This window comes from Zootoca vivipara, chromosome 7 (genome assembly GCF_963506605.1).
Source record: "Zootoca vivipara chromosome 7, rZooViv1.1, whole genome shotgun sequence".
Lineage (NCBI taxonomy): Eukaryota > Metazoa > Chordata > Lepidosauria > Squamata > Lacertidae > Zootoca > Zootoca vivipara.
Window position 1 is genome coordinate 5,689,025 of NC_083282.1, and position 12,890 is coordinate 5,701,914.

Genomic DNA, 12,890 nt, shown 5'->3' on the forward strand with positions numbered 1-12,890 from the left:
CATTAGCTGGTAGGCCGCAGGCTGCAATTGCCTTACGCATCACTGCAGCAAATTGGTGGCGGCTCAAACGTGACCCATCCTCATGGATGAACAGGGGTCCCACCCCCAGTAGGCGAAAGGCAAGGTATTTCCTCACATCTTTAACTGGACAGGGGCTACTAAAGGTAGCAGGAAGGCGCAACAATGCTCCTCTACCCAGCTGGTTGGTTTTGGAATTACGCACTTTCACAACCAGCTCGGACTCATCCAATTGGATGTCCTGCAAAAGTAAACCCCTGGAAATGCTGTCTTTAAAAGACCCCTGCTGGTCCTTATTGTAGCTTACTTGGAAACATGTAGTAACCATTATATAATTTCTGTCTTGCTTGGATTCAATCTGGCAGAGGGCCTATTTACATTTCTGGACTGCTGGATTGAAAAAGAGCTTCCTCCTTTTGTTTGCTGTTGGACCTATCTATGGCGGGATGAGTGTATTGGAAACAAGAGCTAAGTGTGTGTTTCTTTTGTTGTCATTGGAACGAGCAGTGTAAATTTTGGGGGACGTGGATTAAATTACCGCCCAGTCAGCATGACATCAATACCAGGAAAGATTCTAGAGCAGATCATTAAGCAAACGGTCTGTGAGCACCTAGAAAGGAACGCTGTGATCACTAAAAGTCAGCATGGGTTTCTGGAAAATAGGTCGTGTCAGACTAATCTGATCTCATTTTTTGACAGAATTACAAGCCTGGTGGATGAAGGGAATGCTGTGAATATAGCCTATCTTGATTTCAGCAAGGCCTTTGACAAGGTGCCCCATGATATTCTTGTAAAGAAGCTGGTAAAATGCGGGCTAGACAATGCTACGATTCAGTGGATTTGTAACTGGCTGACTGACCGAACCCAAAGGGTGCTCATCAATGGCTCCTCTTCATCCTGGAGAGAAGTGACTAGTGGGGTGCCACAGGGTTCTGTTTTGGGCCCAGTCTTATTCAACATCTTTATCAATGACTTGGATGATGGGCTTGAGGGCATCCTGAGCAAGTTTGCAGATGACACCAAATTGGGAGGGGTGGCTAATACCCCAGGGGACAGGATCACACTTCAAAATGACCTTAAGAGATTAGAGAACTGAGCCAAAGCAAACAAGATGAATTTTAACAGAGAGAAATGTAAAGTACTACACTTGGGCAAAAAAAAAATATGAAAGGCACAAATACAGGATGGGTGACACCTGGCTTGAGAGCAGTACATGTGAAAAGGATCTAAGAGGGCAAGAAATCCAACAAGTGAAAATCTATAGGTATCCGGGAATCTTATTCCAGAACAACTTAGGGTGGACAAATCATCGTACAAATACCATAAAACAGGCAAAGTGCACCTCATCAGCAGTTGCCCGTTTTTACTATCAGAAAGGTAATCAATTTATTCCTGCGGCCAACCAGATATTTCAAACAAAAGTGCTATCCCAGATATTCTATGGAATCCCGCTATGGGTCCAAGCATATAACAGTGATTTTAAAAAAGATTCACTCCAGCTTTCTGAGACATATTCTTGGACTCCCAACTGTAATTAATATGAAACAATGTGTGCAGAAATAGGCATACACACAATGGAATATTGGGCTTGGACCACCTCGATTTACATGTCCCTGGTGCATGTCCACTGCATATTTGGAGACCCATATATTTCTCTGATTTATTTGCTTTCAAGGTGGAACTGTTCTCTGTGGAGAAGTATTTGGTCATCTGAGCTCGGCTGTCATCTACAGTCAGGTTTACTACAGCAGCAAGAATGAAACAGGAGAGTCTTCCTGGCTTTTTCTTTTTACTTGGATGGCTTTTCCTATATGTGTCTTTGATTTAGAATCATAGAATCATAGAGTTGGAAGAGACCACAAGGGCCATCCAGTCCAACCCCCTGCCAAGCAGGAAACACCATCAAAGCATTCTTGACGTATGCCTGTCAAGCCTCTGCTTAAAGACCTCCAAAGAAGGAGACTCCACCACACTCCTTGGTAGCAAATTCCACTGCCGAACAGCTCTTACTGTCAGGAAGTTTTATATGAGTAGAATGTGTCATTTTATTTAAAATGCACCTCTGGTTTATTTGTGGGGCCTGACTGGTGTTTTTACATGAGTAGACTGTGTGCTTTTACAGTGGACGCTCGGGTTGCGAACGTGCCTCCCGCACGGATCACGTTCGCAACCCGCAGTGTTCGCAACCCGCAGCGCCGCGTCTGCTTACGCACGGGTTGCGATTTGCCGCTTCTGCGCATGCGCTGAAACCTGGAAGTAACCCGTTCTGGTACTTCCGGGTTCGGTGCAGTGTGCAACCCAAAAACGCACAACCTGAAGCGTCTGTAACCGAGGTATGACTATATTTAAAATGAATCTCTGGGTTATTTGTGGGGCATAGGAATTCATTCATTTCCCCCCCCCCTTCAAAATATAGTCCAGCCCCAGGTTGCAGCACAAAAGGGAGCAGACAAAATTGTTTGAAGCAAGGCAGGGACATGTATCTTTGCATGCTCCATTTAAAGCAGTGCCTTTTTTGAGGCAGTACGCACTGGTGCGCTGTCCTACCATCTCTTCCCCCACTACCACCATCTCGCCACCACTGTCACTTGCCCGCCTGCCCGCCCACTCCCTCCCCACCTGCACCTTTGCCGCTTCCTCTTCCACCGCCACTTCCCACAGCTGCAGGCACGGCCTCCCAGAGTCTCTCTGGCGACACCCTTATGATTGCCAAATTGCCTTCTAAGAAGGTGCCTGACTATTGTAAAAAGGTCCCACCAGAACACGGGGCACAGGTGGTGCTGTAGTCTAAACCACTGAGCCTAGCGCTTGCCGATCGGAAGGTCAGCAGTTCGAATACCTGCGGACCTCCTGTTGTTCAGTCCCAGCTCCTGCCCACCCAGCAGTTTGAAAGCACGTCAAAGTGCAAGTAGATAAATAGGTACCTCTCTGGCAGGAAGGTAAAAGGCGTTTCCGTGCGCTGCTCTGGTTTCGCCAGAAACAGCTCAGTCATGCTGGCCACATGACCTGGAAAAACTGTCATTCGCGACTGGACCTAACTGGGGTGCTTTACCGTTACTTTTTACCCACCAGAACAAGAGGCACTTTGGCATGACCTATTTACAATTATCAGGCACCTTCCTGGAAGGCGATATGGCGATTGTAAAAACGGTCACAACAAGGCACCTCTGGAAGGCCTTGCCTATAGCCACAGGAAGCAGCAGCAATGATGGTAAAGGTAAAGGGACCCCTGACCATTAGGTCCAGTCGTGACCGACTCTGGGGTTGCGCGCTCATCTCGCATTATTGGCCGAGGGAGCCGGCGTACAGCTTCCAGGTCATGTGGCCAGCATGATAAAGCCGCTTCTGGAGAACCAGAGCAGCACATGGAAACGCCATTTACCTTCCCGCTGTAGCGGCTCCTATTTATCTACTTGCATTTTGACGTGCTTTCGAACTGCTAGGTTGGCAGGAGCTGGGACCAAGCAACGGGAGCTCACCCCGTCACAGGGATTCGAACCGCCGACCTTCTGATTGGCATGCTCTAGGCTCTGTGGTTTAACCCACAGTGGGTTTAACCCACAGTGCCACCTGCCGACCTTCTGATCAGCAAGCCCTAGGCTCAAGTGCGAGTGGATGGGTGGGCAAGTGGCAGTGGGATGATGGTAGAGGCATGGTTGTTTAGCGGCACCTTTTTTTCTTGGGGGGGGGAGCTGATTTCAACACAAATATTTCACCCCAAATCTGATTTTGGATGGTACCCACTCTACTAGCAAGTACATTTGCTTTTTTGGGGGGGGGTTCCATCTTGCCACCTGAAATAGATGCCCCTTACTGCTTTCAGTTTCTCGCTGCTTCTACTGCAGCGCTACTATTTTTCTGCCATATCCCAGCATCCAAGAAGGGCACTGCTCCATGCCCAAACCAACAGCTGACAAGGAGTTAACCGCATGTGGTTGTGACGGGACGGCACAGTGAAAGCAGGCAATAGGAAAAGGATGCAATCAGCTTCGGTCTGCTTCAGAGGAAGTGTTAGCCTGGCACAAGAAGGCTGTGGAGAGGAAGGAGGTGTTTAATACTCATGCCTATCCACATAAGAAGCAGCACGGAAAGGAGAAATCCGAAGGGTCTGCATTAAACGTGGTAGGTACAGTTTCTTCATGGATATGTGGCAAATCCATATAATTGAGGAATAAGGGACAGGTGAGTATGCTCTGAGCTTCCTCTGTAGATTACCTCTATCTATCTTTGGCATAGTAATGGAACTCAAAAGTATTGGGGAGAGTGGCTTCTCCACTGGTGACCATGATAGTCTCTTATAGGCTGGGTGAGTGGGTGCAGAAGTGAATGTGAAAAAATGTGAGGAAAAACTCAGAAACTTGTATGGGGCTGAGGCTGGGAGCTGTGATGCCCTCAGGCCCAAACAAGGAATATTTGGGGAAGGTTGGGGGTGGGGAATTGAATGAACAGTGAATGAACATTGTCCACAATAATAATGTTACTTTGGCATGCCAAAGCCCTTGTAGCAGAAATTGTGGGACTATGATTTAGAAGTCTAGTGCTGTACATACAATTCAGGGATCACACCCACAAATGAAGAACCTAATGGGGAAGTTGCAAAAGTTGTAATTCAATTTACTAAATCAAATGATTTGCTTGGCATAATTATGACAATGTAAACTCCTTATTATTTTATTTAGCATATACTGTATTCCTTTTCTGTTATTCCTTATACGTGCTTTATTTCAATTTATTTGATCTGTTTTTTTACTTTTTTGATGTCCTGTTGCCATATGTGCCAGTTTTCTCCTGTACTGAAAATTCCAGTAAAAATATCGTGGGTTTTTTTTTTAATAAAAAGGTTGTTCTTCAAAAAAACAACAAACTGCATTCAAATAATACAATACTATAGTATAAAGGTCACAGCTAAATTGCTTTAAAAGGAGTTGACCAGCTTATTTATGCCTAATTTGGGTGTCATGGATTTTAATAGGACAGCCTGATTTTTACTGGATTAAGTGCCTAGTATACAGTTTGTGGAAATGACAAGCCAGAATCAGTTCTGATTTAAGTTAAACAAGGAAAAACCTATGGAGATGTTGCAACAATTAAAATTATGTTAGTAGTACATGCAATGGCTAATTTTGACTATGTTTTAGTATACAGTTGCAGCTGAAGCCAGCATCTAAAAACCTTTCATCATAATTTGTATGAATAAAAGAAATTATGTATATTTACTTCATATACATCTATATAATAAATATAGAGCCTGCTATGTCTTGGGGAAGAGGCTGACCCACCCTGAAGGGTCTGGTATGTCTCCTTGTCCCCCTGTAATGTTGGCCTCCTCCAGTGGGGTCATGACACGTGGCTTATGAAGGTGGCCGTGGAAGACATATGCTTGGAATTAAGGAGCAGGGCAACTCAAAGTGCACCTTAGCACAGGAATCTTTTTCAGTACAAGAACTCATATTGGGGGGGGGGTCCTATTCCAGGTTTCCTCCAACCTTTAATTTAGCAGCCTGATTTTCAGGTGTGTACGTGAGCGGAAGCTGTCGTTGCTACTGTTAAACAACTGGAAAGCATAAATCCTTGGAGGTGGTTTGCTGAATATCCCATAGAGACCTACCAGAAGATTCTGAGCTACCTTCCACCCACCCCTGGTATAGACTGCAGCTCCCATCTGCACTATGCCGTTAAACCTGTGTCATACCACTTTAAACAGTCATGATTTCCCTCAAGAAAACTTGCATCTCTGGGTTATTTCTGGGGGGGGCTGCCTGGTGTTTTTACATGAGTTGAATGTGTGCTTTTATTTAAAATGCATCTCTGGATTATTTGTGGGGCATAGGAATTCATTCACACACACCCCGTCCAATGTAGTCCAGCCCACCACATGGTCTGAAGAACGGTGGAACGGCCCACGGCTGAAAAAGGTTGCTGACCCCTGATCTAGACACATCAAAGAAGCGTTTCAGGTTAAGCAGGCATCCCCAAACTTTGGCCCTCCAGATGTTTTGGACTACAATTCCCATCTTCCCCGACCACTGGTCCTGTTACGGTAGTTAGGGATCATGGGAGTTGTAGGCCAAAACATCTGGAGGAACGCAGTTTGGGGATGCCTGGGTTAAAGTGTTGTAAATTAAAACAGGGAAAACAGAGAAAAATGGAACTCCACATCACCATCTGGTGCCACAATATTATATCACATATACAATGCATATATATTGCTTTTTCTTTACCAGACTAGCTGAGTCCGGAAGCATCTCTCCTGGATCCCCATTTTCAGAGGGGCAGGCAGGGGCTACAATCTCCCCTCTGTCCTCCGTCCAAGACTATGCCTACCCAATGCATATACCACCAAGGTTGTGACGTTTGCTGTGAGGGTGGCTAAAACCAGAAGGGAGGAGCCAGTTTGCCAGCTGGGAAAATTCCAACCTAGCCCCAAATACAGCAACTGACAATGCCATAGGAAGGTCCAGCAGAACAACAATATAGGGAGCGAGGGAAACAAGTTTTTAAAATATCTGGTTCTATTGCTGTGAGGGATAACCGAAGATCACCTCTGTCCTTATGTTAAGGCTGAGGAAATAATTAACACGACTGAATCCTGATTCTACCAAGTACAAAGTAGAAAATACCATGAAATTCAATTTTACTTCATCCCAAAGCTGGGGAAACTTTTTAGATATTGTACTCTTTATCCAAAAATGGTGTTTTTCTTGACTGAAAGTTACTTTGACTGCTATGTCGCTCTGGAACTCCATGAGCGCTTCTTGCACCTCCATCATTCTGCCTCCATTCCACCTCCATCATTCTGCCTCCATTCCACCTCCATCATTCTGCCTCCATTCCACCTCCATCATTCTGCCTCCATTCCACCTCCATCATTCTGCCCGGACACTGAGGTCCAGCACCGAGGGCCTTCTGGCGGTTCTCTCGTTGCAAGAAGCCAAGTTGCAGGGAACTAGGCAGAGGGCCTTCTCGGTGGTGGCGCCTGCCCTGTGGAACGCCCTCCCAACAGATGTCAAAGAGGAAAACGACTACCAGACTTTTAGAAGACATCTGAAGGCAGCCCTGTTCAGGGAGGTTTTTAATGTTTAATAGATTCTTGTGTTTTATTTTTCTGTTGGAAGCCGCCCAGAGTGGCTGGGGAAACCCAGCCAGATGGGTGGGGTATAAATAAATTATTATTATTATTATTATTATTATTATTATTATTATTACAAAGAAACATCAGCGCCAGCAGCATTCACAGCACTTGTTTCTGGTCATCAGAGGCACAAGGGTAACATTGATAGAGAAATACTTAAAAGTATAATTTTTTACGTTATTGTATTTTGTATGAATTATAAAAAAAATTAAATAAAACATGTTCTATTTACATATGGAACATTTAAATAGCCCCTGTGGACAGGAGGGTCAGGGTTGGAAAAAGGTTGAGGAAAACAGCCTTAATCCTTTGCACCCCCAGAACCCTCTTGGGCCACACTTGCCGCTTTTAAAAAAGCATCTGCACAGCACAGTTGCTAGTTGTGTGGATGTTGCCACATATAGTTTGACCCTCGAAAGGCAATTTTGGCTGGATGGTATAAGGAGGCTTATGAATTTGCATTTAAAATTGTATGCACAATGTCACTTTAACAGCAAATCTGTATCCTCAAATAGGGTGTAACCACCAGCAGAAGATTGCGGTCTAGAGGAACAGATGACCACATGCTGCTGTTTACTATTATTAGTTGTGGTAAGTATTTATGAAATTTACTGGAAAAAAATGTCATTTTGCTATTACTACTCTGACCTTGCCAAGGAAGGATATGAAGCAACGCTGGGGATGGGAAGAGTTGTGAAAGCAGAAATGTGTTTGAGGCTGCTTGGGTTCTGCTCTGGAGCTGACTGCTGCTTCCCAGGTAAGCTACACCTTCTGTTGTGTGGGCAGGGCGGTCCCTCCCCTTACCTGGCCAATCCCCTGGCAACGCCTCCCCAGGTAGGATTGGGTGGTTGAGCGAGGTAGGCAGAGACCCCAGGTGTCCTGCCTGGGGAGGAGGAAGCCAGTCCAAACTACCAGGAGCCGCATTGGGATCCAGGGGGCTGTGCGCAACCACACAAAAGCTGCCCCCCATTTGATGTGGGGAGCGGTCATTGCCGAGAAGAATCTCCTGGTATAGTCACAATAGGAAAATATTGCAGGTGGCACAAAACCGTAAAAAGCCCACGTAAACCCTTTTGAAGAAAATGCTCACTAATGTAATTTTGACTAATGTAATTTTGCTAAGTTCTTTGTCCAAAGCAGTTCTTAATGGGGTTTCCAGGGGGAAAGATGAATGATTCCCTCCACCAGTAGAAGGTCCTTGTTACACTCCAAATATGTCTGTCCTACTGGGCTAGCTGCTCCCTTCTTCAATTACACCTATTTAATTTCTGTTTGATTTTCAACCGTTAGGATCAGTTCAAAAGTGCCACCTCTCCCTTTTGAGCTTGGAGTCTGTCCTGAAGAATGCCTTGTCCTCTGTGGCTGCTAATTTAAAGTTATCTAGTGCTTCTAATAAGAGCAGGCCAGCTGTATTCATCACCATTTGCGTACTTGCAGCCTTCTTCTAATGCTTCCTGTTGCTCTGGCAGGGCTATTTTCTTCTGCGGGTGCCTGGACTTACCACTATGGGCCGATGCCACCGAGGAACTGGGAAATGGCAAGGAGATATTGCCAGGAGCACTATACTGACCTGGTAGCAATCCAAAACAAAGAAGAAATTGCCTTTCTCAGTGCTACCATTCCATACTATCGCACGTACTACTGGATTGGGATCCGGAAGATTAACAACGTTTGGACCTGGGTCGGAACGGGCAAGATCCTGACAAAGGAAGCAGAAAACTGGGCTTCTCGGGAACCCAACAACAAGCGGTCTGGAGAGGACTGTGTTGAGATATACATTAAAAGGCCTGTGGAATCTGGAAAATGGAATGATGAACGTTGTACTAACAAAAAACTGCCACTGTGCTACCAAGGTAATGAAAGCATTCTGGGGTTTTTTGTGTCATAGCTGTGGAATACCAACAACTAGGAATGGAAGGACTGATCAGTTTTGGTTCTCTTAAGATTGGTAAAGAAAAAGCTATTTATATGCATTTATATGACACTGTGGAGTCCCGTTTTTCCCTTCCAGATTTCCCTGTTTAAATTTACAACGCATTCAACTGAAACACTTATTTGATGTGTCTAGATCCAGCCTTAGTTTCTCATTTTTCCAATCTAATATTCAGTTCTCCACATTTTGCAGCAATTTGTGAATTTTATTTTTGAACACTCCTCATGAAAATTCACCAGCATTTCAGAGAGAATTTCTCATAATACTGTAAACACATTTTTATATGCAGTTTTAACATATGTACACATTTCTGCATATAACATTATATGCATTATATGCATAACACATTATATTCCCTGATATAATTCATCAACACTACAGAATGAAAATAGGCTGCTAACTAGTGTATCCCTCTTCTCTTCTCCAAAGAAATCCTGGCAACTGCAGTTCTATGTTCCCTTGGGAGTAGAGCTCTAAGTTTCAAGAGATGGTGCAACTCTAATCCAGTTCTATCTTCTGTGCAGCTTCCTGCCAGCCTTCGTCCTGCAGTCAGCATGGGGAGTGTGTGGAGACCATTGGGAATTATACCTGCCAATGTTATCCTGGCTTCTATGGGCCTGAGTGTGAATATGGTGAGTCTTCTAACATCCCCAGGACCAGAATCATGGCTGGGTGATGGATACCTGTGACGTGTTGACAAAACATAAGAATAATTAGCACCTGAGTTACATGTTCTGACAGACCCTCCAAGTGCCCCTATTTTCCAGGGATGTCCCTGATTTAGAGAAGCCATCCCGGTATCTGATTTGATCCCGAAATATCTCACTTTTCCTTAGGAAGTCCCTATCTTCAGTGCAGAAATGTTGGAGGGTATGGAGTTATCTGCCCCCGAGCCATCTGAAGGCAATCCTGTACAGTATAGGGAAGTTTTTTTAACGTTTTATGATGTTTTTATATATGTTGGAAGCTGCCCGGAGTGGCTGGGGCAACCCAGTAAGATATGTGGGGTATAAATAGTAAAATTATCATTATGGAATGGGATGTTCCTATTTTCATTGGAAAAATGTTGGAGGGTATGGTTCTGAGTGCTTCACGTATGCTTTCCATGTAAGGAAGGCCAGTGTGATCCCCATTTGGGAGAGTGAGGGGGGTCTTCCTTCAGGGCCTTCCTAGTGAATTAATGGCTCAACTGAATTTTGAACCTGGGACTATCAGATTTTTTGCTCAGTCTCCTGAGCACCAGAAAATACAAAATTTACATTTATTTCTACTGTATATCTTTTAAGAGGTTTTCCTGTGAATCATTTTTTGTTGAGCAAGAGAAACTGCTCCTCTTCAAGGCTGAGGAGTGCTTCTTTCCAGTTTTGGGCTTTTGTTGATGTTTGAACTGGTGCTACCTTATTTACTTAAATGACATTCAGAGGGCTCTGTCCATTCACAGTACAGTGGTACCTCTGGTTAAGAACTTAATTCATTCCGGAGGTCCGTTCTTAACCCATAGCTGCCAAGTCTCCCGTTTTCCCCGGGAAATCCCTGTTTTTCCAGCTGTTCCTAGATGAAAAAACGGATTTTTTTTTCCTGGTTTATTCTGGCGCGGCGGCCATTTTTGAACTGGGCGGAGCATGCTCAGAAGCAGCTTTTGCTGCTGCTCTGCCCAGTTCCAAAATGGCTGCAGTGCGACTTCTGGCGCGACAGCCATTTTGGAACTGGGCAAAGCAGCATCAAAAGTCACTTCTGAGCATGCTCCGCCCAGTTCCAAAATGGCAGCAGCGCTACTTCCAGTCTGCTATTTCCAGCCCGGTCCCTTATTTCTCTGACAGCAACTTGGCAGGTATGTCTTAACCTGAAACTGTTCTTAACCTGAAGCACCACTTTAGCTAATGGGGCCTCCTGCTGCCGCCGGAGCACAATTTCTGTTCTCATCCTGAAGCAAAGTTCTTAACCCGAGGTACTATTTCTGGGTTAGCGGAGTTTGTAACCTGAAGCGTTTGTAACCCGAGGTACCACTGTATGAAGCTTATGTGATGAAACCAGTAGCATCTTTTGCAAAGCCTCCTATTTTGCCACCTTTCTTCCTATGTAGATTATTGTTCTATGCTACTAACTTTTTTGTTTTTTTAAAAAAACTTAAGTGTTTTGGCTTTCCCCCCAGAATCCTGAGAATTGTACTTTGAGGCTGCTGACATCTCTCCACACACACACACACACACACACACACACACACACACACACACACCCTGCCCTTCATGAAACTACAGTAGTCAGAATTCTCTGGAAAGAGGAAATTATTTTTAAAACTAGTTTACATTTGTAGTGTAGCTATGTCCCAAAAGGAAGCACGCTGGAATGTGAATAACAAAGATTGCTCTCAAAACAAAATAAAAAATTCCTTCCAGTAGCACCTTAGAGACCAACTAAGTTTGTCATTGGTATGAGCTTTCGTGTGCATGCACACTTCTTCAGATACAGATTGCTCTGTGAGAAATGTTTAACCTTGTTGTGTTGACTGACATGCATCACACATAACATTACTGCCCTGCTCAATATAATTTTCCTTTGAAACATCTATGTTGGAAGCCAGGGGTTTTAATTCTAGCAACAAAATGTACAAATTATCCTCAGCCACTCTTGGCCCTGGTTTGGGGGAATCAAAAGGGCAAGTTTGGCCTATTTTCACGAGGAGAAAACTCACCTCTGAATTGTACTTTATATTGTGAATGGGGGCTCACATGGCTGGTCTCTTCCACACAAAATATATAGAACTAGATATTGGATTCTAGCTGAGTCTTCTCCCTGATGCGCCAGTTTTCTATATCGAAGGGTTTTAAAATATATATCAGCCATGCAAGTCTTAACCTGTAGTTTGAAGTGGTATTACTCTAAGATGCAGGTTTACTGTCTCAGTGAAAAGTGTGGCTCAGTTGTGTGCATAAGCCTGTGTACCCGCCATGCCTTTAAAGCACATTTGAAGCACACTTCCCTCCCTCAAAAAATATAATTATGGGCACCGTAGTTTGTTAAGAGTTGCTGGAATTGTAACTGTGCAACTACACTGTCCAGAATTCTTCGAGGGAAAGGATGTACTTTGAATGTATTTTAAAGGTATTGTGTGTATGCAGCCTAAGAGCTAAACCGGAGGAACTAGGGTCAAGGAATCCAGATGGGAGCTGGAATAATCTAGAGGGGAGAAGCCGACACACATATGAGAAATCCAGCTTTCTAGACCTCAGGATTTCCAATTTACTACTGATTCTGCTCTACTGAGTTTTGCTGTAGTCTGATATGCTGAAAACAACAAAGCTTTTTTTTCAGAAAGCTGTTCTAGAGACACGGAATCTGGTGGGGGGAAGTAGCTTCCATCCTAAGTTTCTGCATGGAAATTTTGAAGTGGATGTACTAAGTGATGCATATAACAAAAGCTTTTATCCCCTCCTCATTTTGCCCAAGGTGTCTGTCTAGCTTCTAGTAGAAATGGGCAGAGCCTAAATTATAACCTTGTTGCTTAGGCTCTATACAGATATTCCAAAAAGATAGCATGCAAAGTGCATATTTGAAATTAAAAGGAGACTTAGAAATGGATGGGTGAAAATGCTGACCTAAATACTCATGAGCCAACTTCACAGCTCACGGGACCCATTCTTTTCCTTATCCACTTTCCCAGGGTAAGCGCCATTGAACTGAATACAGGTTGCTTCTTAGTTGACATGCTCACACTTGCAAATGGGTCTTGTAAGATTTCCAGTTAAATACCTCTGTCTTTTAAATATAACTTTTATTTGAGTTTGAGGGGTGTGGTTTGAGGGGAAA

At 44.2% G+C, this 12,890-nt stretch overlaps 1 protein-coding gene across 2 annotated transcripts in view; it reads left to right on the forward strand.

Moving 5' to 3' along the window:
- The first annotated feature begins 4,008 nt into the window (after positions 1–4,008).
- LOC118089449 (P-selectin) overlaps positions 4,009–12,890 on the forward strand; it is a 34,179-nt gene continuing 25,297 nt past the window's right edge. Inside the window, exons 1-4 of one of the 2 annotated variants that reach the window (XM_035124139.2) lie at positions 4,009–4,140; positions 7,666–7,741; positions 8,620–9,003; positions 9,608–9,715. In XM_035124139.2, the coding sequence (XP_034980030.2) occupies positions 7,714–7,741; positions 8,620–9,003; positions 9,608–9,715 (520 nt within the window). In that variant the 5' untranslated portion in view covers positions 4,009–4,140; positions 7,666–7,713. Of the gene's footprint in view, positions 4,201–7,665; positions 7,742–8,619; positions 9,004–9,607; positions 9,716–12,890 lie in introns of both variants that reach the window. The other variant, XM_060276609.1, reaches the window with a different exon arrangement.